The 27,002-nt window shown below is 38.8% G+C and overlaps 1 protein-coding gene across 1 annotated transcript in view; it reads right to left on the reverse strand.

Moving 5' to 3' along the window:
* Positions 1–27,002, reverse strand: part of LOC114857335 (mucin-5AC-like) — a 39,686-nt gene that overhangs the window by 8,718 nt on the left and 3,966 nt on the right. Inside the window, exons 13-29 of the mRNA XM_055509833.1 lie at positions 26,776–26,913; positions 26,524–26,688; positions 26,340–26,434; positions 25,413–25,539; positions 25,055–25,310; positions 24,080–24,129; positions 23,889–23,986; positions 23,632–23,783; positions 23,407–23,545; positions 23,220–23,327; positions 22,951–23,130; positions 22,640–22,879; positions 22,386–22,542; positions 7,830–7,958; positions 7,109–7,259; positions 6,955–6,989; positions 4,795–5,495 (exon numbers count right to left, since the gene is read on the reverse strand). Of these exons, the coding sequence (XP_055365808.1) occupies positions 4,795–5,495; positions 6,955–6,989; positions 7,109–7,259; positions 7,830–7,958; positions 22,386–22,542; positions 22,640–22,879; positions 22,951–23,130; positions 23,220–23,327; positions 23,407–23,545; positions 23,632–23,783; positions 23,889–23,986; positions 24,080–24,129; positions 25,055–25,310; positions 25,413–25,539; positions 26,340–26,434; positions 26,524–26,688; positions 26,776–26,913 (2,921 nt within the window). The remainder of the gene's footprint in view (positions 1–4,794; positions 5,496–6,954; positions 6,990–7,108; positions 7,260–7,829; positions 7,959–22,385; positions 22,543–22,639; positions 22,880–22,950; positions 23,131–23,219; positions 23,328–23,406; positions 23,546–23,631; positions 23,784–23,888; positions 23,987–24,079; positions 24,130–25,054; positions 25,311–25,412; positions 25,540–26,339; positions 26,435–26,523; positions 26,689–26,775; positions 26,914–27,002) is intronic.

Consider the following 27,002-nt stretch of genomic DNA (forward strand, 5'->3'; position numbering starts at 1 on the left):
TTGGTCTTTGTTATTACAAATTAATCCATATGTTGGGCTGCATGTCACGTTTTGTCCCACTTCATGTATAGGTAAATCCTTGTATTGTGTTGCTCTACATTCTATATTTAGAATGTTCTTGCAACTGCCTATATCTGGGACAGTAATACCGTCTACACGCTCACGATCGCCTCCATCTTTTCCATATTCAGGGTAATCCTTGTCTATCCAATCCGACCACTTACAAAAAGGGTGACAGGGAATGGATGATGTGGATGTTGTGCCTGTTGTGGTTGTTCCAGCGGTTGTTGTGGTGGTGGTGGGGATTTCTGTGGTTGTTGTGGTGGTGGGGATTTCTGTAGTTGTTGTGGTGGGGGGGCTTTCTGTGGTTGTAGGTGTTGTGGTTGATTCTGTAGTTGTTGTGGTGGTTGGGATTTCTGTGGTTGTTGTGGTGGTGGGGATTTCTGTAGCTGTTGTGGTGGTGGGGCTTTCTGTGGTTGTTGTGGTGGTGGTTGATTCTGTAGTTGTTGTGGTGGTGGGGATTTCTGTGGTTGTTGTGGTGGTGGCGATTTCTGTAGTTGTTGTGGTGGGGGGGCTTTCTGTGGTTGTAGGTGTTGTGGTTGATTCTGTGGTTGTTGTGGTGGTGGGGCTTTCTGTGGTTGTTGGTGTTGTGGTTGATTCTGTGGTTGTTGTGGTGGGGGGTTTTCTGTAGTTGTTGTGGTGGTGGGGATTTCTGTGGTTGTTGTGGTGGTGGGGATTTCTGTAGCTGTTGTTGTGGTGGGGCTTTCTGTGGTTGTTGTGGTGGTGGTTGATTCTGTAGTTGTTGTGGTGGTGGGGATTTCTGTGGTTGTTGTGGTGGTGGCGATTTCTGTAGTTGTTGTGGTGGGGGGGCTTTCTGTGGTTGTAGCTGTTGTGGTTGATTTTGTAGTTGTTGTGGTGGGGGGGATTTCTGTGGTTGTTGTGGTGGTGGCGATTTCTGTGGTTGTTGATGTGCCCGGAGGACAGGTGTCAATACAACACTTGACTCGTATTTCATAGTTATAACAGATAGAGGGATTTTGTTGGTCTTTGTTATTACAAATTAATCCATATGTTGGGCTGCATGTCACGTTTTGTCCCACTTCATGTATAGGTAAATCCTTGTATTGTGTTGCTCTACATTCTATATTTAGAATGTTCTTGCAACTGCCTATATCTGGGACAGTAATACTGTCTACACGCTCACGATCGCCTCCATCTCTTCCATATTCAGGGTAATCCTTGTCTATCCAATCCGACCACTTACAAAAAGGGTGACAGGGAATGGATGATGTGGATGTTGTGCCTGTTGTGGTTGTTCCAGCGGTTGTTGTGGTGGTGGTGGGGATTTCTGTGGTTGTTGTGGTGGTGGGGATTTCTGTAGTTGTTGTGGTGGGGGGGGCTTTCTGTGGTTGTAGGTGTTGTGGTTGATTCTGTAGTTGTTGTGGTGGTTGGGATTTCTGTGGTTGTTGTGGTGGTGGGGATTTCTGTAGCTGTTGTGGTGGTGGGGCTTTCTGTGGTTGTTGTGGTGGTGGTTGATTCTGTAGTTGTTGTGGTGGTTGGGATTTCTGTGGTTGTTTTGGTGGTGGGGATTTCTGTAGCTGTTGTGGTGGTGGGGCTTTCTGTGGTTGTTGTGGTGGTGGTTGATTCTGTAGTTGTTGTGGTGGTGGGGATTTCTGTGGTTGTTGTGGTGGTGGCGATTTCTGTGGTTGTTGATGTGCCCGGAGGACAGGTTGTCAATACAACACTTGACTCGTATTTCATAGTTATAACAGATAGAGGGATTTTGTTGGTCTTTGTTATTACAAATTAATCCATATGTTGGGCTGCATGTCACGTTTTGTCCCACTTCATGTATAGGTAAATCCTTGTATTGTGTTGCTCTACATTCTATATTTAGAATGTTCTTGCAACTGCCTATATCTGGGACAGTAATACTGTCTACACGCTCACGATCGCCTCCATCTTTTCCATATTCAGGGTAATCCTTGTCTATCCAATCCGACCACTTACAAAAAGGGTGACAGGGAATGGATGATGTGGATGTTGTGCCTGTTGTGGTTGTTCCAGCGGTTGTTGTGGTGGTGGTGGGGATTTCTGTGGTTGTTGTGGTGGTGGGGATTTCTGTAGTTGTTGTGGTGGGGGGGCTTTCTGTGGTTGTAGGTGTTGTGGTTGATTCTGTAGTTGTTGTGGTGGTTGGGATTTCTGTGGTTGTTGTGGTGGTGGGGATTTCTGTAGCTGTTTGTGGTGGTGGGGCTTTCTGTGGTTGTTGTGGTGGTGGTTGATTCTGTAGTTGTTGTGGTGGTGGGGATTTCTGTGGTTGTTGTGGTGGTGGCGATTTCTGTAGTTGTTGTGGTGGGGGGGCTTTCTGTGGTTGTAGGTGTTGTGGTTGATTCTGTGGTTGTTGTGGTGGGGGGGCTTTCTGTGGTTGTAGGTGTTGTGGTTGATTCTGTAGTTGTTGTGGTGGGGGGGCTTTCTGTAGTTGTTGTGGTGGTGGGGATTTCTGTGGTTGTTGTGGTGGTGGGGATTTCTGTAGCTGTTGTGGTGGTGGGGCTTTCTGTGGTTGTTGTGGTGGTGGTTGATTCTGTAGTTGTTGTGGTGGTGGGGATTTCTGTGGTTGTTGTGGTGGTGGCGATTTCTGTAGTTGTTGTGGTGGGGGGGCTTTCTGTGGTTGTAGGTGTTGTGGTTGATTCTGTAGTTGTTGTGGTGGTTGGGATTTCTGTGGTTGTTGTGGTGGTGGGGATTTCTGTAGCTGTTGTGGTGGTGGGGCTTTCTGTGGTTGTTGTGGTGGTGGTTGATTCTGTAGTTGTTGTGGTGCTGGGGATTTCTGTGGTTGTTGTGGTGGTGGCGATTTCTGTAGTTGTTGTGGTGGGGGGGCTTTCTGTGGTTGTAGGTGTTGTGGTTGATTCTGTGGTTGTTGTGGTGGGGGGGCTTTCTGTGGTTGTAGGTGTTGTGGTTGATTCTGTAGTTGTTGTGGTGGGGGGGCTTTCTGTAGTTGTTGTGGTGGTGGGGATTTCTGTGGTTGTTGTGGTGGTGGGGATTTCTGTAGCTGTTGTGGTGGTGGGGCTTTCTGTGGTTGTTGTGGTGGTGGTTGATTCTGTAGTTGTTGTGGTGGTGGGGATTTCTGTGGTTGTTGTGGTGGTGGTGGGGCTTTCTGTGGTTGTTGTGGTGGTGGTTGATTCTGTAGTTGTTGTGGTGGTGGGGATTTCTGTGGTTGTTGTGGTGGGGGGGCTTTCTGTGGTTGTAGCTGTTGTGGTTGATTTTGTAGTTGTTGTGGTGGGGGGGATTTCTGTGGTTGTTGTGGTGGTGGCGATTTCTGTGGTTGTTGATGTGCCCGGAGGACAGGTGTCAATACAACACTTGACTCGTATTTCATAGTTATAACAGATAGAGGGATTTTGTTGGTCTTTGTTATTACAAATTAATCCATATGTTGGGCTGCATGTCACGTTTTGTCCCACTTCATGTATAGGTAAATCCTTGTATTGTGTTGCTCTACATTCTATATTTAGAATGTTCTTGCAACTGCCTATATCTGGGACAGTAATACTGTCTACACGCTCACGATCGCCTCCATCTTTTCCATATTCAGGGTAATCCTTGTCTATCCAATCCGACCACTTACAAAAAGGGTGACAGGGAATGGATGATGTGGATGTTGTGCCTGTTGTGGTTTGTTCCAGCGGTTGTTGTGGTGGTGGTGGGGATTTCTGTGGTTGTTGTGGTGGTGGGGATTTCTGTAGTTGTTGTGGTGGGGGGGCTTTCTGTGGTTGTAGGTGTTGTGGTTGATTCTGTAGTTGTTGTGGTGGTTGGGATTTCTGTGGTTGTTGTGGTGGTGGGGATTTCTGTAGCTGTTGTGGTGGTGGGGCTTTCTGTGGTTGTTGTGGTGGTGGTTGATTCTGTAGTTGTTGTGGTGGTTGGGATTTCTGTGGTTGTTTTGGTGGTGGGGATTTCTGTAGCTGTTGTGGTGGTGGGGCTTTCTGTGGTTGTTGTGGTGGTGGTTGATTCTGTAGTTGTTGTGGTGGTGGGGATTTCTGTGGTTGTTGTGGTGGTGGCGATTTCTGTGGTTGTTGATGTGCCCGGAGGACAGGTGTCAATACAACACTTGACTCGTATTTCATAGTTATAACAGATAGAGGGATTTTGTTGGTCTTTGTTATTACAAATTAATCCATATGTTGGGTTGCATGTCACGTTTTGTCCCACTTCATGTATAGGTAAATCCTTGTATTGTGTTGCTCTACATTCTATATTTAGAATGTTCTTGCAACTGCCTATATCTGGGACAGTAATACTGTCTACACGCTCACGATCGCCTCCATCTTTTCCATATTCAGGGTAATCCTTGTCTATCCAATCCGACCACTTACAAAAAGGGTGACAGGGAATGGATGATGTGGATGTTGTGCCTGTTGTGGTTGTTCCAGCGGTTGTTGTGGTGGTGGTGGGGATTTCTGTGGTTGTTGTGGTGGTGGGGATTTCTGTAGTTGTTGTGGTGGGGGGGCTTTCTGTGGTTGTAGGTGTTGTGGTTGATTCTGTAGTTGTTGTGGTGGTTGGGATTTCTGTGGTTGTTGTGGTGGTGGGGATTTCTGTAGCTGTTGTGGTGGTGGGGCTTTCTGTGGTTGTTGTGGTGGTGGTTGATTCTGTAGTTGTTGTGGTGGTGGGGATTTCTGTGGTTGTTGTGGTGGTGGCGATTTCTGTAGTTGTTGTGGTGGGGGGGCTTTCTGTGGTTGTAGGTGTTGTGGTTGATTCTGTGGTTGTTGTGGTGGGGGGGCTTTCTGTGGTTGTAGGTGTTGTGGTTGATTCTGTAGTTGTTGTGGTGGGGGGGCTTTCTGTAGTTGTTGTGGTGGTGGGGATTTCTGTGGTTGTTGTGGTGGTGGGGATTTCTGTAGCTGTTGTGGTGGTGGGGCTTTCTGTGGTTGTTGTGGTGGTGGTTGATTCTGTAGTTGTTGTGGTGGTGGGGATTTCTGTGGTTGTTGTGGTGGTGGCGATTTCTGTAGTTGTTGTGGTGGGGGGGCTTTCTGTGGTTGTAGGTGTTGTGGTTGATTCTGTAGTTGTTGTGGTGGTTGGGATTTCTGTGGTTGTTGTGGTGGTGGGGATTTCTGTAGCTGTTGTGGTGGTGGGGCTTTCTGTGGTTGTTGTGGTGGTGGTTGATTCTGTAGTTGTTGTGGTGGTGGGGATTTCTGTGGTTGTTGTGGTGGTGGCGATTTCTGTGGTTGTTGATGTGCCCGGAGGACAGGTGTCAATACAACACTTGACTCGTATTTCATAGTTATAACAGATAGAGGGATTTTGTTGGTCTTTGTTATTACAAATTAATCCATATGTTGGGCTGCATGTCACGTTTTGTCCCACTTCATGTATAGGTAAATCCTTGTATTGTGTTGCTCTACATTCTATATTTAGAATGTTCTTGCAACTGCCTATATCTGGGACAGTAATACTGTCTACACGCTCACGATCGCCTCCATCTTTTCCATATTCAGGGTAATCCTTGTCTATCCAATCCGACCACTTACAAAAAGGGTGACAGGGAATGGATGATGTGGATGTTGTGCCTGTTGTGGTTGTTCCAGCGGTTGTTGTGGTGGTGGTGGGGATTTCTGTGGTTGTTGTGGTGGTGGGGATTTCTGTAGTTGTTGTGGTGGGGGGGCTTTCTGTGGTTGTAGGTGTTGTGGTTGATTCTGTAGTTGTTGTGGTGGTTGGGATTTCTGTGGTTGTTGTGGTGGTGGGGATTTCTGTAGCTGTTGTGGTGGTGGGGCTTTCTGTGGTTGTTGTGGTGGTGGTTGATTCTGTAGTTGTTGTGGTGGTGGGGATTTCTGTGGTTGTTGTGGTGGTGGCGATTTCTGTAGTTGTTGTGGTGGGGGGGCTTTCTGTGGTTGTAGGTGTTGTGGTTGATTCTGTGGTTGTTGTGGTGGGGGGGCTTTCTGTGGTTGTAGGTGTTGTGGTTGATTCTGTAGTTGTTGTGGTGGGGGGGCTTTCTGTAGTTGTTGTGGTGGTGGGGATTTCTGTGGTTGTTGTGGTGGTGGGGATTTCTGTAGCTGTTGTGGTGGTGGGGCTTTCTGTGGTTGTTGTGGTGGTGGTTGATTCTGTAGTTGTTGTGGTGGTGGGGATTTCTGTGGTTGTTGTGGTGGTGGCGATTTCTGTGGTTGTTGATGTGCCCGGAGGACAGGTGTCAATACAACACTTGACTCGTATTTCATAGTTATAACAGATAGAGGGATTTTGTTGGTCTTTGTTATTACAAATTAATCCATATGTTGGGCTGCATGTCACGTTTTGTCCCACTTCATGTATAGGTAAATCCTTGTATTGTGTTGCTCTACATTCTATATTTAGAATGTTCTTGCAACTGCCTATATCTGGGACAGTAATACTGTCTACACGCTCACGATCGCCTCCATCTTTTCCATATTCAGGGTAATCCTTGTCTATCCAATCCGACCACTTACAAAAGGGGTGACAGGGAATGGATGATGTGGATGTTGTGCCTGTTGTGGTTGTTCCTGTGGTTGTTGTGGTGGTGGTGGGGATTTCTGTGGTTGTTGTGGTGGGGGGGCTTTCTGTGGTTGTAGGTGTTGTGGTTGATTCTGTAGTTGTTGTGGTGGTTGGGATTTCTGTGGTTGTTGTGGTGGTGGTGGGCCTTTCTGTGGTTGTTGTTGTGGTGGTGGGGGGGGGGCTTTCTGTGGTTGTGGGTGTTGTTTTTGTGGTTGTGGGTGTTGTGAATGTTGTTGTTGTGGTGGTGGGGTTTTCTGTGGTTGTTGTTGGTGGGGGTGTTGTGGTGCAGCCTGGAAGCCAAAAAAATGTTCATTGCAAATTATTTCCAGTGAGTCAAAATACTTTTGCTCATTTCCCTAAATTATAATGATGTTACAACGTCTTAACAATATTGTTTTTTTGTACAGGATTCAGAAAAAAAGTCTGAACTCTGGCAATAAGGATGTCTTTTAAGTTTACCTTCTAAGCAGTTCTTTGTTCCTGAAGAACAGTGACTGAAAAGAAAGTTAAAAAAGAAAACCTGAGATTATTACTAAGCATGGTTCACAGATGCCTTACTGCTAATGGCTGTTCACCATCTATTTCAGTAATGGTAAGGTGAACATTTCCTCACCAGGTTTCACAGCTTCGGTTTGAAGGCATTTGCTCCCCTATATTATAATGGTTTCCGTCCTCATCATAACAGCCACATTGCTCCCTTGACACACACTTCATGGTAACTTCTTCTAAATATTTTTTTTCTGGAGGACAACGTGGATAGCAACCTATAATGAAAATGTCGGAAAAAAAGTTTATCTTTAATGTAGTAAACAGATTTTGCTTGTTTTTAAAAATGTTTAAAGCATCACATGTCAAAATGTCACACAAAATAATTCAGTGTTTACAAGGTTTCTTTTTCATTATCTATCGATGAGTTCATCTGAAATGAGCAACATACATTACTCATATATGCCTGTAAAAATCCTGTCTAAGTTAGATGATGTAGCTTTAAATCATTAATCAATCAAATGTTTTATCATGAAAAAAGTAGAATCTCTCTAAAAATCTGCAAATGTTCAGAATACCAGCCAGTTAAATAAACCTAGGCCAACCCTGTCACTTCCATCGGCCTAATGCACATCAAGCTACATTTAGCTTTGATTACATTTGTTGCTGTTCAGAAGATTTTGGTCACAAAGCCTGAAGGACAATGGAGCCCACTGTATTCCATAAACTTTAACAGCATCACAACCTTTCTCTAACTGTAACCAAAGGGCTTTGCTCACTTCGCTGTGAGCAAACACAGCCCTAAAAATATAAACTGTGGACTAACTGGACTTTCATGTCATTTGTACCTTCTAGTGCAGGAATTTTATTGTAGCAGGTTCCTGAAGGATTCCTGCATGTTTTCATGCATGGCTTTCCACAGGGCTCATAGTGCCACTCACACTCCCCATCAGGGTTGTAATAATCACAGAATAAGGCTGATGAGAAGAAAACATATCAATGTTTATAAAATACAACACATTTTTGGATTATTGAGCTTTAAAATATGAAGTATTAGGAAAAAAATAGGGTGTTATGGTATAAGTAAAACAACAATGCTAACTAGAAAAAGTAATTTCTCGAGAAATTACGTGGGAGAGCTGATCTGCTGCCGCAACGATGACAAACGCTGATTAAGCTGCTGACGTCAAAAAGTTGACTACGTCCAAAAGTTGACTACGGCAAAGCGATGAAAACGAGAAAACGTTGACAAAGAATAAAACGATGACAAAAGATGGCGATTAAAAAGATGACCAATGTCATACTAGGACAAGATTAAAATATGACAATGATTCAAAAGTTGACCAAGGTAAAAAATATATCACAGATTAAAAAGTTGACCAGAGTGCATTGTTGGCAATCATAAATAAGATGACTATCTTTTTGATTTGAAGAAAGTATTTGTAAATAATAGCCTAACTGTGTAATATTTTAATAACTAGTAGAAATTTACCAGTCAGAAACAAAAATCTTGCCATTTAAGGTAATAAATTACATTGGTGCTTTTATTTTGAAAGGATTTAGAGGTTGTGTGTGGGCGATTACTAAACTATAAAATAGTCATTAGATAGTCATAATTTATCATTCAATAGCAAGAATAGCCCTATTAAAGCAAAAGATTTAGATTTAGCCCTTTCAGAATAAAAGCACCCTAATAAGTTTGAGTGGCTATTTACTGAACTCTAAAGTAGTCCCATTAACGATTGGTAAGTATTCAGAACCACAAATTTTTTTAATCAATCTTGCCATTAAAGGTAATAAATTGTAATTGGTGCTTTTATTTTGAAAGGATTTAGAGGAAATGTGTGGGGGTAATAGCGTAACTGTCAATTAGTCTTTAATTACCCATTCAAAGGCAAAAACAGTGCAGTTTAAGCTAATAATTGGCATTGGTGCTTTTATTTTGAAAGGATGTAGAGGAAGCACGTGCGGGTAATTACTAAACTGTTAATCTATCTTTAAATAGTCATAATTACCCATCTAAAAGCAGAAATGTTGGTATTAAAGCTAATTATTTGGCTTGGTGCTTTTATTTTGAAAGGATTTAGAGGAAGTGTGTGCTTAATTACTACACAATCCAATAGTGTAGTTGAGTAATCAGTAATAAGCATGTAACTGCTGTCTACACTGAGCATCAGGAGTTTGACCTGTCAGTGAAATCTGCAGCTGCGCCGTCGCCATGGAGACGAAAGGCGGGAAAATCAGGCTCACTCTGCTCTGTAAAAGCAGAGTTTCACCCTGTATAAACAGGCTTGTTCCAGCTAAACCATGATAGTTATCACAAAAATTATTTCATTTTACGAGTCCCAAGGCTTCAATGAGCAAATGGTGTGAATTTTATGTTTGAGGACAAACGTTTGTAGCCACAGTCGCAATTTCAAAATATGTCTCCTCCTTGTTTTTCTCCAGACGTCTGCCAAAAATTATCATTAGAGTCTATGGGAGAATTTCAGGATCTCTCTGTGCTTTGAGGTCGATAGCGACTAAAGTATAAGTCTGAGGGTAAAGCCAGACACATCATTAGAAAGAAGACAAGTATGACTACGATTTAGTGAAATAATTACGTTCATAGAGTAGAAATTGTGGCTGTAGCGACGAGTTAAAGACCGAAGTTCTGTCTTTAAAAAGCGCACCCTCGCACTCTGGCTGTGACATCACGCACTCTAAATGACCCAATACACACTAATGGAAAAGCTGAAAATTTAACAAAAACCACACCATATTTAAACGCTCACTAGTCGAAAAGTATAGAAGATACGACAACGCTGATTTACGAGGAGAAAGTTGAGCGATGATGGACGCTTTTGAAATTGAAATGACGTTTCTACGCCAAAGTATGACGATGATAGACGCTGATGAAAAGAGGGAAGTTGACAAAAAGTTTAACGATGATTCCCATAGACGACCATTATAAAAAAACGATGAAAAAAGTTGAATAACGTTAAAAGTTGAAAAGCTGAAAACATAAAAAGTAATAGCCCACATCTCCTAAAGATGACACACGTTTAGAAAGTTGAACGGCGATTCTACGATGAAGCGTTAAAAAGTAGATAGCAATCAAAAAAAGGGCGGAATAAGTAGAAGAAGAATAATAACTAGAAAAAGTAATTTCTCGAGAAATTACGTGGGAGAGCTGATCTGCTGCCGCAACGATGACAAACGCTGATTAAGCTGCTGACGTCAAAAAATTGACTACGTCCAAAAGTTGACTACGGCAAAACGATTAAAACGATGAAAACGATGAAAACGATGAAAACGAGAAAACGTTGACAAAGATTAAAACGATGACAAAAGATGGCGAATAAAAAGATGATGATTAAAAAGATGACCAAGGTCATACTATGACAATATTAAAGAGATGACAATGATTCAAAAGTTGACCAAGGTTAAAAGATGTCAAAGATTAAAAAGTTGACCAAGGTGCATTGTTGACAATCATAAATAAGCTGACTAGCTTTTTGATTTGAAGAAAGTATTTGTAAATAATTACCTAACTATGTAATAGTTTAATAACTATTAAAAATTTACCAGTCAGAATCAAATATCTTGCCATTTAGGGTAATAAATTACATTGGTGCTTTTATTTTGAAGGGATTTAGAGGTTGTGTGTGAGTTATTACTAAACTATAAAATAGTCATTAGATAGTCATAATTTATCATTCAATAGCAAGAATAGCCCTATTAAAGCAAAAGATTTAGATTAAGCCCTTTCAGAATAAAAGCACCCTAATAAGTGTGAGTGGTTATTTACTGAACTCTAAAGTAGTCTCATTAACGATTGGTAAGTATTCAGAACCAGAAATTTTCTAATCAATCTTGCCATTAAAGGTAATAAATTGTAATTGGTGCTTTTATTTTGAAAGGATTTAGAGGAAATGTGTGGGGGTAATAGCTTAGCTGTCAATTAGTCTTTAAATAATCATAATTACCCATTCAAAGGCAAAAACAGTGCAGTTAAAGCTAATAATTGGCATTGGTGCTTTTATTTTGAAAGGATGTAGAGGAAGCATGTGTGGGTAATTACTAAACTGTTAATCTATCTTTAAATAGTCATAATTACCCTACTAAAAGCAGAAATACTGCTTTTAAAGCTAATTATTTGGCTTGGTGCTTTTATTTTTAAAGGATTTAGAGGAAGTGCGTGCTTAATTACTACACAATCCAATAGTGTAGTTGACTAATCAGTAACAAGCATGGAACTGCTCTGTACACTGAGCATCAGCAGTTTGACCTGTCAGTCAAATCTGCAGCTGCGCCGTCGCCATGGAGACGAAAGGCGGGAAAATCCGGCTCACTCTGCTCTGTAAAAGCAGAGTTTCACCCTGTATAAACAGGCTCGTTCCAGCTAAAGCATAATAGTTATCACAAAAATTATTTCATTTTACGAGTCCCAAGGCTTCAATGAGCAAATGGTGTGAGTTTTATGTTTAAGGACAAAAGCTTGTAGCCACAGTGGCAATTTCAAAATATGTCTCCTCTGTTTTTCTCCCCAGACGTCTGCGAAAAATTATCATTAGAGTCTATGGGAGAATTTCAGGATGTCTCTGCGCTTTGAGGTTGATAGCGACTAAAGTATAGGTCTGAGGGTATATCCAGACACATCATTAGAAAGAAGACAAGTATGACTACGATTTATTGAAGTAATTACGTTGATAGAGTAAAAATTGTGGCTGTAGTGACAAGTTAAAGACAGAAGTTCTGTCTTAAAAAAGCGCACCTTCTCACTGTAGCTGTGACATCACGCAGTCTAACTGACCCAATACACACTAATGGAAAAGCTGAAAATTTAACAACAACCACACGATATTTAAACGCTCACGAGTCAAAAAGTATAGAAGATACGACAACGCTGATTTACGAGCAGAAAGTTGAGCGATGATGGACGCTTTTGAAGTTGAAATGACGTTTCTACGCCAAAGTATGACGATGATAGACGCTGATGAAAAGAGGGAAGTTGACAAAAAGTTTAACGATGATTCCCATAGACGACCATTATAAAAAAAACGATGAAAAAAGTTGAATAACGTTAAAAGTTGAAAAGCTGAAAACATAAAAAGTAATAGCCCACATCTCCTAAAGATGACACACGTTTAGAAAGTTGAACGACGATTCTACGATGAAGCGTTAAAAAGTAGATAGCAATCAAAAAAAGGGCGGAATAAGTAGAATAATAATAACTAGAAAAAGTAATTTCTCGAGAAATTACGTGGGAGAGCTGATCTGCTGCCGCAACGATGACAAACGCTGATTAAGCTGCTGACGTCAAAAAGTTGACTACGGCAAAATGATGAAAACGTTGAAAACGAGAAAACGTTGACAAAGATTAAAGCGATGACAAAAGATGGCGATTAAAAAGATGATGATTAAAAAGATGACCAAGGTCATACTATGACAATATTAAAGAGATGACAATGATTCAAAAGTTGACCACGGTTAAAAGATGTCAAAGATTAAAAAGTTGACCAAGGGGCATTGTTGACAATCATAAATAAGCTGACTATCTTTTTGATTTGAAGAAAGTATTGGTAAATAATTACCTAACTGTGTAATATTTTAATAACTAGTAGAAATTTACCAGTCAGAAACAAAAATCTTGCCATTTAAGGTAATAAATACATTGGTGCTTTTATTTTGAAAGGATTTAGAGGTTGTGTGTGGGCGATTACTAAACTATAAAATAGTCATTAGATAATCATAATTTATCATTCAATAGCAAGAATAGCCCTATTAAAGCAAAAGATTTAGATTCAGCCCTTTCAGAATAAAAGCACCCTAATAAGTTTGAGTGGCTATTTACTGAACTCTAAAGTAGTCCCATTAACGATTGGTAAGTATTCAGAACCACAAATTTTTTAATCAATCTTGCCATTAAAGGTAATAAATTGTAATTGGTGCTTTTATTTTGAAAGGATTTAGAGGAAATGTGTGGGGGTAATAGCGTAACTGTCAATTAGTCTTTAATTACCCATTCAAAAAGCAAAAACAGTGCAGTTAAAGCTAATAATTGGCATTGGTGCTTTTATTTTGAAAGGATGTAGAGGAAGCACGTGTGGGTAATTACTAAACTGTTAATCTATCTTTAAATAGCCATAATTACCCATCTAAAAGTTGAAATATTGCTATTAAAGCTAATTATTTGGCTTGGTGCTTTTATTTTGAAAGGATTTAGAGGAAGTGTGTGCTTAATTACTACACAATCCAATAGTGTAGTTGAGTAATCAGTAATAAGCATGGAACTGCTGTCTACACTGAGCATCAGCAGTTTGACCTGTCAGTGAAATCTGCAGCTGCGCCGTCGCCATGGAGACGAAAGGCGGGAAAATCAGGCTCACTCTGCTCTGTAAAAACAGAGTTTCACCCTGTATAAACAGGCTTGTTCCAGCTAAACCATGATAGTTATCACAAAAATTATTTCATTTTACGAGTCCCAAGGCTTCAATGAGCAAATGGTGTGAATTTTATGTTTGAGGATAAAAGCTTGTAGCCACAGTGGCAATTTCAAAATATGTCTCCTCTGTTTTTCTCCCCAGACGTCTGCCGAAAATTATCATTAGAGTCTATGGGAGAATTTCGGGATCTCTCTGCGCTTTAAGGTTGATAGCGACTAAAGTATAGGTCTGAGGGTATATCCAGACACATCATTAGAAAGAAGACAAGTATGACTACGATTTAGTGAAGTAATTATGTTGATAGAGTAAAAATTGTGGCTGTAGTGACGAGTTAGAGACAGAAGTTCTGTCTTTAAAAAGCGCACCCTCGCACTCTGGCTGTGACATCACGCACTCTAAATGACCCAATACACACTAATGGAAAAGCTGAAAATTTAACAAAAACCACACCATATTTAAACGCTCACTAGTCGAAAAGTATAGAAGATACGACAACGCTGATTTACGAGGAGAAAGTTGAGCGATGATGGACGCTTTTGAAGTTGAAATGACGTTTCTACGCTAAAGTATGACGATGATAGACGCTGATGAAAAGAGGGAAGTTGACAAAAAGTTTAACGATGATTCCCATAGACGACCATTATAAAAAAACGATGAAAAAAGTTGAATAACGTTAAAAGTTGAAAAGCTGAAAACATAAAAAGTAATAGCCCACATCTCCTAAAGATGACACACGTTTAGAAAGTTGAACGACGATTCTACGATGAAGCGTTAAAAAGTAGATAGCAATCAAAAAAAGGGCGGAATAAGTAGAAGAAGAATAATAATAATAAAGACCGAAGATAACAATAGTGTGAGAGCTGTTCAGCTCTCCCACTAACTAGAAAAAGTAATTTCTCGAGAAATTACGTGGGAGAGCTGATCTGCTGCCGCAACGATGACAAACGCTGATTAAGCTGCTGACGTCAAAAAAGTTGACTGCGTCCAAAAGTTGACTACGGCAAAGCGATGAAAACGAGAAAACGTTGACAAAGAATAAAACGATGACAAAAGATGGCGATTAAAAAGATGACCAATGTCATACTAGGACAAGATTAAAATATGACAATGATTCAAAAGTTGACCAAGGTAAAAAATATATCACAGATTAAAAAGTTGACCAGAGTGCATTGTTGACAATCATAAAGAAGCTGACTAGCTTTTTAATTTGAAGAAAGTATTTGTAAATAATTACCTGTGTAATAGTTTAATAACTAGTAAAAATTTACCAGTCAGAAACAAAAATCTTGCCATTTAAGGTAATAAATTACATTGGTGCTTTTATTTTGAAAGGATTTAGAGGTTGTGTGTGCTTAATCACTACACAATCCAATAGTGTGGTTGACTAATCAGTAACAAGCATGGAACTGCTCTGTACACTGAGCATCAGCAGTTTGACCTGTCAGTCAAATCTGCAGCTGCGCCGTCGCCATGGAGACAAAAGGCGGGAAAATCAGGCTCACTCTGCTCTGTAAAAACAGAGTTTCACCCTGTATAAACAGGCTTGTTCCAGCTAAACCATGATAGTTATCACAAAAATTATTTCATTTTACGAGTCCCAAGGCTTCAATGAGCAAATGGTGTGAATTTTATGTTTGAGGATAAAAGCTTGTAGCCACAGTGGCAATTTCAAAATATGTCTCCTCTGTTTTTCTCCCCAGACGTCTGCCGAAAATTATCATTAGAGTCTATGGGAGAATTTCGGGATCTCTCTGCGCTTTAAGGTTGATAGCGACTAAAGTATAGGTCTGAGGGTATATCCAGACACATCATTAGAAAGAAGACAAGTATGACTACGATTTAGTGAAGTAATTATGTTGATAGAGTAAAAATTGTGGCTGTAGTGACGAGTTAGAGACAGAAGTTCTGTCTTTAAAAAGCGCACCCTCGCACTCTGGCTGTGACATCACGCACTCTAAATGACCCAATACACACTAATGGAAAAGCTGAAAATTTAACAAAAACCACACCATATTTAAACGCTCACTAGTCGAAAAGTATAGAAGATACGACAACGCTGATTTACGAGGAGAAAGTTGAGCGATGATGGACGCTTTTGAAGTTGAAATGACGTTTCTACGCTAAAGTATGACGATGATAGACGCTGAGGAAAAGAGGGAAGTTGACAAAAAGTTTAACGATGATTCCCATAGACGACCATTATAAAAAAACGATGAAAAAAGTTGAATAACGTTAAAAGTTGAAAAGCTGAAAACATAAAAAGTAATAGCCCACATCTCCTAAAGATGACACACGTTTAGAAAGTTGAACGACGATTCTACGATGAAGCGTTAAAAAGTAGATAGCAATCAAAAAAAGGGCGGAATAAGTAGAAGAAGAATAATAATAACTAGAAAAAGTAATTTCTCGAGAAATTACGTGGGAGAGCTGATCTGCTGCCGCAACGATGACAAACGCTGATTAAGCTGCTGACGTCCAAAAGTTGACTACGGCAAAACGATGAAAACGATGAAAACAAGAAAACGTTGACAAAGATTAAAACGATGACAAAAGATGGCGATCAAAAAGATGATGATTAAAGAGATGACCATGGTCACACTAAGACAAGATTAAAAATATGACAATGATTCAAAAGTTGACCAAGGTAAAAAGATGTCAAATATTAAAAAGTTGACAATCATGAATTAGCTAACTAGCTTTTTAATTTGAAGAAAGTATTTGTAAATAATTAAATAATAAATAAAAATAAAATAATAGCAAATAAAAAATAATAGTTTAATAACTATTAAAAATTTACCAGTCAGAAACAAAAATCTTGCCATTTAGGGTAATAAATTACATTGTTGCTTTTATTTTGAAAGGATTTAGAGGTTGTGTGTGAGTGATTACTAAACTATAAAATAGTCATTAGATAGTCATAATTTATCATTCACTAGCAAGAATAGCCCTATTAAAGCAAAAAATTTAGATTAAGCCCTTTCAGAATAAAAGCACCCTAATAAGTGTGAGTGGTTATTTGCTGAACTCTTAAATAGTCTCATTAAAAATTGGTAAGTATTCAGAACCAGAAATGTTCTAATCAATCTTGCCATTAAAAGGTAATAAATTGTAATTGGTGCTTTTATTTTGAAAGGATTTAGAGGAAATGTGTGGGGGTAATAGCGTACCTGTTAATTAGTCTTTAAATAATCATAATTAACCATTCAAAGGCAAAAACAGTGCAGCTAAAGCTAATAAATTGCATTGGTGCTTTTATTTTGAAAGGACGTATAGGAAGCATGTGTGGGTAATTACTAAACTGTTAATGTATCTTTAAATAGTCATAATTACCCATCTAAAAGCAGAAATATTGCTATTAAAGCTAATTATTTGGCTTGGTGCTTTTATTTTGAAAGGATTTAGAGGAAGTGTGTGCTTAATTACTACACAATCCAATAGTGTAGTTGAGTAATCAGTAATAAGCATGAAACTGCTGCCTACACTGAGCATCAGGAGTTTGACCTGTCAGTGAAATCTGCAGCTGCGCCGTCGCCATGGAGACGAAAGGCGGGAAAATCAGGCTCACTCTGCTCTGTAAAAGCAGAGTTTCACCCTGTATAAACAGGCTTGTTCCAGCTAAACCATGATAGTTATCACAAAAATTATTTCATTTTACGAGTCCCAAGGCTTCAATGAGCAAATGGTGTGAATTTTATGTTTGAGGACAAACGTTTGTAGCCACAGTCGCAATTTCAAAATATGTCTCCTCCTTTTTTTTCTCCAGACGTCTGCCAAAAATTATCATTAGAGTCTATGGGAGAATTTCAGGATCTCTCTGTGCTTTGAGGTCGATAGCGACTAAAGTATAAGTCTGAGGGTAAAGCCAGACACATCATTAGAAAGAAGACAAGTATGACTACGATTTAGTGAAATAATTACGTTGATAGAGTAAAAACTGTGGCTGTAGTGACAAGTTAGAGACAGAAGTTCTGTCTTAAAAAAGCGCACATTCTCACTGTAGCTGTGACATCACGCACTCTAACTGACCCAATACACACTAATGGAAAAGCTGAAAATTTAACAAAAACCACACCATATTTAAACGTTCACGAGTCAAAAAGTATAGAAGATACGACAACGCTGATTTACGAGGAGAAAGTTGAGCGATGATGGACGCTTTTGAAGTTGAAATGACGTTTCTACGCCAAAGTATGACGATGATAGACGCTGATGAAAAGAGGGAAGTTGACAAAAAGTTGAACGATGATTCCCATAGACGACCATTATAAAAAAACGATGAAAAAAGTTGAATAACATTAAAAGTTGAAAAGCTGAAAACATAAAAAGTAATAGCCCACATCTCCTAAAGATGACACACGTTTAGAAAGTTGAACGACGATTCTACGATGAAGCGTTAAAAAGTAGATAGCAATCAAAAAAAGGGCGGAATAAGTAGAAGAAGAATAATAATAATAATAAAGACCGAAGATAACAATAGTGTGAGAGCTGTTCAGCTCTCCCACTAATAAAGACCGAAGATAACAATAGTGTGAGAGCTGTTCAGCTCTCCCACTAATAATAACTAGAAAAAGTAATTTCTCGAGAAATTACGTGGGAGAGCTGATCTGCTGCCGCAACGATGACAAACGCTGATTAAGCTGCTGACGTCAAAAAGTTGACTACGTCCAAAAGTTGACTACGGCAAAGCGATGAAAACGAGAAAACGTTGACAAAGAATAAAACGATGACAAAAGATGGCGATTAAAAAGATGACCAATGTCATACTAGGACAAGATTAAAATATGACAATGATTCAAAAGTTGACCAAGGTAAAAAATATATCACAGATTAAAAAGTTGACCAGAGTGCATTGTTGGCAATCATAAATAAGCTGACTATCTTTTTGATTTGAAGAAAGTATTTGTAAATAATAGCCTAACTGTATAATATTTTAATAACTAGTAGAAATTTACCAGTCAGAAACAAAAATCTTGCCATTTAAGGTAATAAATTACATTGGTGCTTTTATTTTGAAAGGATTTAGAGGTTGTGTGTGGGCGATTACTAAACTATAAAATAGTCATTAGATAGTCATAATTTATCATTCAATAGCAAGAATAGCCCTATTAAAGCAAAAGATTTAGATTTAGCCCTTTCAGAATAAAAGCACCTTAATAAGTTTGAGTGGCTATTTACTGAACTCTAAAGTAGTCTCTATAACGATTGGCAAGTATTCAGAACCACAAATTTTCTAATCAATCTTGCCATTAAAGGTAATAAATTGTTATTGGTGCTTTTATTTTGAAATGATTTAGAGGAAATGTGTGGGGGTAATAGCGTAACTGTCAATTAGTCTTTAAATAATCATAATTACCCATTCAAAAGCAAAAACAGTGCAGTTAAAGCTAATAATTGGAATTGGTGCTTTTATTTTGAAAGGATTTAGAGGAAGCATGTGTGGGTAATTACTAAACTGTTAATCTATCTTTAAAAAGTCATAATTACCCATCTAAAAGCAGAAATACTGCTATTAAAGCTAATTATTTGGCTTGGTGCTTTTATTTTGAAAGGATTTAGAGGAAGTGCGTGCTTAATCACTACACAATCCAATAGTGTGGTTGACTAATCAGTAACAAGCATGGAACTGCTCTGTACACTGAGCATCAGCAGTTTGACCTGTCAGTCAAATCTGCAGCTGCGCCGTCGCCATGGAGACAAAAGGCGGGAAAATCAGGCTCATTCTGCTCTGTAAAAAGCAGAGTTTCACCCTGTATAAACAGGCTTGTTCCAGCTAAACCATAATAGTTATCACAAAGATTATTTCATTTTTCGAGTCCCAAGGCTTCAATGAGCAAATGGTGTGAATTTTATGTTTGAGGACAAACGTTTGTAGCCACAGTCGCAATTTCAAAATATGTCTCCTCCTTGTTTTTCTCCAGACGTCTGCCAAAAATTATCATTAGAGTCTATGGGAGAATTTCAGGATCTCTCTGTGCTTTGAGGTCGATAGCGACTAAAGTATAAGTCTGAGGGTAAAGCCAGACACATCATTAGAAAGAAGACAAGTATGACTACGATTTAGTGAAATAATTACGTTCATAGAGTAGAAATTGTGGCTGTAGCGACGAGTTAAAGACCGAAGTTCTGTCTTTAAAAAGCGCACCCTCGCACTCTGGCTGTGACATCACGCACTCTAAATGACCCAATACACACTAATGGAAAAGCTGAAAATTTAACAAAAACCACACCATATTTAAACGCTCACTAGTCGAAAAGTATAGAAGATACGACAACGCTGATTTACGAGGAGAAAGTTGAGCGATGATGGACGCTTTTGAAGTTGAAATGACGTTTCTACGCCAAAGTATGACGATGATAGACGCTGATGAAAAGAGGGAAGTTGACAAAAAGTTTAACGATGATTCCCATAGACGACCATTATAAAAAAACGATGAAAAAAGTTGAATAACGTTAAAAGTTGAAAAGCTGAAAACATAAAAAGTAATAGCCCACATCTCCTAAAGATGACACACGTTTAGAAAGTTGAACGACGATTCTACGATGAAGCGTTAAAAAGTAGATAGCAATCAAAAAAAGGGCGGAATAAGTAGAAGAAGAATAATAATAACTAGAAAAAGTAATTTCTCGAGAAATTACGTGGGAGAGCTGATCTGCTGCCGCAACGATGACAAACGCTGATTAAGCTGCTGACGTCCAAAAGTTGACTACGGCAAAACGATGAAAACGATGAAAACAAGAAAACGTTGACAAAGATTAAAACGATGACAAAAGATGGCGATCAAAAAGATGATGATTAAAAAGATGACCATGGTCACACTAAGACAAGATTAAAAATATGACAATGATTCAAAAGTGGACCAAGGTAAAAAGATGTCAAATATTAAAAAGTTGACAATCATGAATTAGCTAACTAGCTTTTTAATTTGAAGAAAGTATTTGTAAATAATTAAATAATAAATAAAAATAAAATAATAGCAAATAAAAAATAATAGTTTAATAACTATTAAAAATTTACCAGTCAGAAACAAAAATCTTCCAATTTAGGGTAATAAATTACATTGTTGCTTTTATTTTGAAAGGATTTAGAGGTTGTGTGTGAGTGATTACTAAACTATAAAATAGTCATTAGATAGTCATAATTTATCATTCACTAGCAAGAATAGCCCTATTAAAGCAAAAAATTTAGATTAAGCCCTTTCAGAATAAAAGCACCCTAATAAGTGTGAGTGGTTATTTGCTGAACTCTTAAATAGTCTCATTAAAAATTGGTAAGTATTCAGAACCAGAAATGTTCTAATCAATCTTGCCATTAAAAGGTAATAAATTGTAATTGGTGCTTTTATTTTGAAAGGATTTAGAGGAAATGTGTGGGGGTAATAGCGTACCTGTTAATTAGTCTTTAAATAATCATAATTAACCATTCAAAGGCAAAAACAGTGCAGCTAAAGCTAATAAATTGCATTGGTGCTTTTATTTTGAAAGGACGTATAGGAAGCATGTGTGGGTAATTACTAAACTGTTAATGTATCTTTAAATAGTCATAATTACCCATCTAAAAGCAGAAATATTGCTATTAAAGCTAATTATTTGGCTTGGTGCTTTTATTTTGAAAGGATTTAGAGGAAGTGTGTGCTTAATTACTACACAATCCAATAGTGTAGTTGAGTAATCAGTAATAAGCATGAAACTGCTGCCTACACTGAGCATCAGGAGTTTGACCTGTCAGTGAAATCTGCAGCTGCGCCGTCGCCATGGAGACGAAAGGCGGGAAAATCAGGCTCACTCTGCTCTGTAAAAGCAGAGTTTCACCCTGTATAAACAGGCTTGTTCCAGCTAAACCATGATAGTTATCACAAAGATTATTTCATTTTACGAGTCCCAAGGCTTCAATGAGCAAATGGTGTGAATTTTATGTTTGAGGACAAACGTTTGTAGCCACAGTCGCAATTTCAAAATATGTCTCCTCCTTTTTTTTCTCCAGACGTCTGCCAAAAATTATCATTAGAGTCTATGGGAGAATTTCAGGATGTCTCTGTGCTTTGAGGTCGATAGCGACTAAAGTATAAGTCTGAGGGTAAAGCCAGACACATCATTAGAAAGAAGACAAGTATGACTACGATTTAGTGAAATAATTACGTTGATAGAGTAAAAATTGTGGCTGTAGTGACAAGTTAGAGACAGAAGTTCTGTCTTAAAAAAGCGCACATTCTCACTGTAGCTGTGACATCACGCACTCTAACTGACCCAATACACACTAATGGAAAAGCTGAAAATTTAACAAAAACCACACCATATTTAAACGTTCACGAGTCAAAAAGTATAGAAGATACGACAACGCTGATTTACGAGGAGAAAGTTGAGCGATGATGGACGCTTTTGAAGTTGAAATGACGTTTCTACGCCAAAGTATGACGATGATAGACGCTGATGAAAAGAGGGAAGTTGACAAAAAGTTGAACGATGATTCCCATAGACGACCATTATAAAAAAACGATGAAAAAAGTTGAATAACATTAAAAGTTGAAAAGCTGAAAACATAAAAAGTAATAGCCCACATCTCCTAAAGATGACACACGTTTAGAAAGTTGAACGACGATTCTACGATGAAGCGTTAAAAAGTAGATAGCAATCAAAAAAAGGGCGGAATAAGTAGAAGAATAATAATAATAATAATAAAGACCGAAGATAACAATAGTGTGAGAGCTGTTCAGCTCTCCCACTAATAAAGACCGAAGATAACAATAGTGTGAGAGCTGTTCAGCTCTCCCACTAATAAAGACCGAAGATAACAATAGTGTGAGAGCTGTTCAGCTCTCCCACTAATAAAGACCGAAGATAACAATAGTGTGAGAGCTGTTCAGCTCTCCCACTAATAAAGACCGAAGATAACAATAGTGTGAGAGCTGTTCAGCTCTCCCACTAATGATACTTTATTGCTGGTTTATTTCTTCAAATAAATACTCATAAAACACTTACGGCAAACAGTGGGAGTCCTCCATCTGACACAGGCCCCGGCCTCATTACAGACTGCTGCATAGACGGCTACAGCCGTGCAGAAACACTCACAGTCTCCTCCTGTGTTGCAGCCACATGTATCTCCCACACAGGCATCATAGTATTTTTGGGGAGGCACCTGTTTTGAAAAAAAGTCTTATTAAGGCCAGGGATAGTCTGAATCATATTATTCAAATGCAGACAGTTCGTCTAATGAGTTTGAAAAGTTTTCTTGCCTTTGAATGACAAGCAGCAAACACGTCACTGTTGATTATACTGCAGTGTTTGGCTGCCCATGCCTGCCTGTGTGGGGACACGCTACATGGATCCTGCAGTGCCACTGCATTAGGACACGTTGATGATAATTTCCAGGTGTTTCCAAACTCAAGTGGATCAACCACAACTTCTTTGCTCCTTGTGGTGAAATCGTTCTTGACATTCCCATCGTAATTCCCACAGAGGCCACAGACTTTGCCCTGGAATCACAAGGAATTACTTGTAAACATGTTTGCTGTTACTTTACCATACCCTTAAATGTGTTACCAACCTGGAACGCAGGCCGTAGTCTGATTATCAGTGTTGTAAGCCTGTTCCAGATCACAACAAGACCATTCTGAGCCTCAATGACAACATATATCCCCATGGTGTTGACGTGAAAGGGGATGTTCACTCCTCTGCTCTGATTTATAACTTTGACATTTTCCTCTGAAAGAACAATTTCACTGTTCTGAAAGACAAGATTTTTAATCATGTTAATTTCCGCATATTTTAAAAACAATATTTTTGTAGAGCTGAAGCCTACTGTATGTACAGTACCCCTAAGTAAAGTTTGATAGATGTGGAGCAGATGCTCTCAGTTGTTCCACATGGGACGTTCTCAATCAAGACCCTGAAGCTGCCGTCTTCATCATCATCACAGAAGTCCTGCAAGTGATTGTACAGGTCAGTACAAGTCTGACAAAAAACATTCACAGACTGAAGCACTATAGAGCATGTGTTGTACCTGAGTAACGACATAGACACAGTTCCCATTGAAGGTGAATGTTCTTTGATCAAAAGTGGTGTAATGTCCTTCTCCATAGATGGTGCAGACACCATCACATTCATTATCTGTACAGGCCCAGTTTCTGCCTTTGCAAGTGCTGTAATTTAAAAAGATGGAGTGATCAGCCACAATCAAACCATGTGGTGGTAAACAATACACAGGGCATTCAACTGTAAGACTCACCATGTGTTGCAGCCCACAGTGACAGACTGTCCAGCGTTATACGATTCTCCATTATAAGTGCAGGGACAGTCCTCCTCCTCAACACAACCTCCGTTACCGTCTGACAAAAGGCCATCAGGACACACACATCCTGAGATGCAATGTTTGCTGAGCTAAACAAACAATATATATGATTAACATATGGGTGTTTGCTACTTTTATGTACTTATATTAGTAAAATAATTGATAAAAGCCATTAACCAGGGTCTCACACGTACACATTCTGTGGCCAGTGAGCAACTTTTCTGGCACTCTGACCCTTTGTCACCTGGCTTTGCCCCGGAGCAGTTGAAGTAAACCATGGGCTCGCTGCATGCTGGTGACAACAGAGGGGAGGGTTTTTAAAGTGTTTTACTGACAGTTTTGCTAGATGAGAAACATAACAACAAGCACAAAGGTTTGTACCCACATTCATTTAAGTAGCTTCCAGAACATATGAGGTTTCCACCATGACAGGAGCTGAAATTACCAGAAAAAAAGAAATGTAAGCTAAAAGAAAATTTACAGTGCATGCACACTGTCGATTTTAAGTGCGCCTTATAGTCCAAAAAATACAGTATATAATGTGAAACATTTTTATTTGCCATCAGTGGCATGAATCAAAAACAACTTGGATTAGTCACCAACAGTTTAACCGTAAATTAATCCCCTATTAAATCCTTTGTTCTGGATCAATTAAATATGATAAAGTAGATAAACAACAACATCTGCAACAGGTGAATAAACTGTATGTAACACTGTTCCTTCATATTTGACCATTACCTCAGACACAACAACTGAACTATGTGAAAAGGGGATTATTTGGCTACTTAATGCCATCAAACTCATTGAAACCCCTTCAGGGGATGATAACAATACCAGACACACTCAACATCGACCATTGACCAGCCCCACAAAAACAAAACCCTCACTGGGAAAATCTAAGCACTCTACACATAGGCTTGCTCAACCTGGAGCCAATGACCAGACTAACTAAAAGAGGACCTTTTAAAACATGTAAGAAAATAAAGGATTAATGATGTCTAAAAGTCATACAATCTAGTACAATCTTTGGGAGATAACTAAGGAATTGCATTGAAATATAAAATAACTGAAAATCAAGCTAAAGTACAAATACAAACCTGCGGACAAAATGAGAGCTAAGTAGAAACTACAAAACTACATAGGCGAAAACCAAAGGTAACCAACACTACACAAAATTAATAGGTAACACAAACAGAACAAGAATACAAATTTGAACAAAGAAAGAGACAATCCACAAGCCTGCAACATGTACTGTACATATACAGAACAGTTCAGGACAAACTGACAAGAGGCAAATATGGAGGGAGATGCTGGAGGATGAGGCGATAAACAAACTAAACCAAATCTCAGTAAAACTCACCAGGTTTGTCCATTAACTTTGATGACATTTCCAGCTTGTACCACAGTTTCTCCCATTTGACAGGGGCATTGTGACGCTGTCACACACTCTCCCTTGTCATCGAGGTACGTTCCTTCAGCACAGCCGCAGCCATCAAGTGGAGTAAAGTCAATGTCGCATGTTAATTCTGACTGAGTAAGAGAACGACAGGTGCGACCACAGCTTGTCATCTGGTAGTCATACACAAACGTAGCAGGGCAGTCATCTATGTATTTTCCTGTGAAGGGAGACAGTTGACAAACACATCACTTAGTGTTTGAAAGTCCGATCAATGCAAACTGTAGCCGATGTCACATTTGATATTGTGGGTTTATCTCACCACATGCTGTGTCTCTCCAGCCATTAAGAAAGACGCCTGCAGCCGCACACGCATGGACATAGGAGGATAAGGCAGCACACATACACTCCTCACTGTTATCACAGGCACAGCTGTCGTAAATACAATTCTGGAAAGAGAAGCAGCAGCAACACACTTTAACTGTGAAAATACATGGATGTGACTAGTGTTGTAACTAACGTTTTTCAATTAATATATGAATTGGATATAAAAAATGATTCAATGTTCTGCTTATTATAAATAACTTTATAAGTATAATATTTAACTTTAAGTGAAATTAGTCCAACTATATAAATTAATTCTTTGAATCTTAAATAAAACACAAAGTTCAGAGTTTCAATAATAAAACTTGTTGGTGTAAATCTCCAAAACATAAATAAACATCGAAGCATGGAGTTTTGTCAGTATCTCCAGTCAACTTGACTGTGGGAAAGAACCCACAGATCCTTCTGTCTGTGAGGCCACAGGGCCAACCACTAAAAACATGTTGTCAGATTTTGATGCAAATTTTACATTCAATGTCTGCACCATTATAAGTTGAGCTTTTCTGTGGCGGTGTCATTGATTACTATGAAGCGAGCAAGATGATTTTTCAATCACCTAAAACTTGTGAGAAATAATTAATTAATATAAAACTCTTTCATGGAGGAATTAGGTAGCAAGCTTTCTCCTTTTGTTGATCTGTTTTGTCTGCTATTTTGTCAGCTGCTGTGATATTTTGTTGTAATGCTGCACCGTTAATGTTTTGTGGAATCTGAAAATTTACAGGTCAATGAATCAATAATGGCAAATCATTATTGACCATTTCTGGTGTTGTTTATTATCCATAATACCGATTAATTTTGAAGCTCTTGATGTGACCAATGTAAAATGTATTTATCTATGACAACAAGAAGAACCATCACTTACAGTGTGATAGACTTTAGGGCTGATTTCAGAATGACACTGGGCAAAAATCTCATTTGAGTCTGTCAACAAGGAGCACCAGTGATTTGCATATTTCTCTGTAAAGGAAAAGTAATTATGTTTAATGCTATTGTTGTAATGAATTAAATACAAAAATGAAATACACAGGTTAATATCTGTGACATACCTTTCTGTATGTTGATTGTGCATGGGTCTCCAAGTGTATTAGTCACATCAGGGCAGTTTGTTCTGCTTTTCCACGTGTTAGCAAATGATTCAGCAGTTCCCTCAATCAAACCATTTGTGTTTTTAAAGTCATCAACTTCAACATCATTAAAATCTCCACAAAGGCCTAAGCAAAAATAAACCAACATTGACTTATTATTGTATAAAATACTCAACAACAAACAATGTCAAAAGTGCAAAATAAAAGTAAAACCTGTGAGTTGTCCTTTATTGGAAACACTGGCTTTGATGTAGACCTGCATGTATGGGATGATCTGGATCTCAAGGTCAACCCCATATATGGTGTGGATTACAATAAAGAAAGTTGATGGGCTGAACGCTGTGAAGTCATCTGCAAAAAAAAGCATATTTCATATTCAATAAAGAGACTATTTTTGTTATTTAATTTAAATTTTATTTATTTACTTCTTGTTTTTTGTG

The sequence above is a fragment of the Betta splendens genome, chromosome 6, assembly GCF_900634795.4.
Source record: "Betta splendens chromosome 6, fBetSpl5.4, whole genome shotgun sequence".
Lineage (NCBI taxonomy): Eukaryota > Metazoa > Chordata > Actinopteri > Anabantiformes > Osphronemidae > Betta > Betta splendens.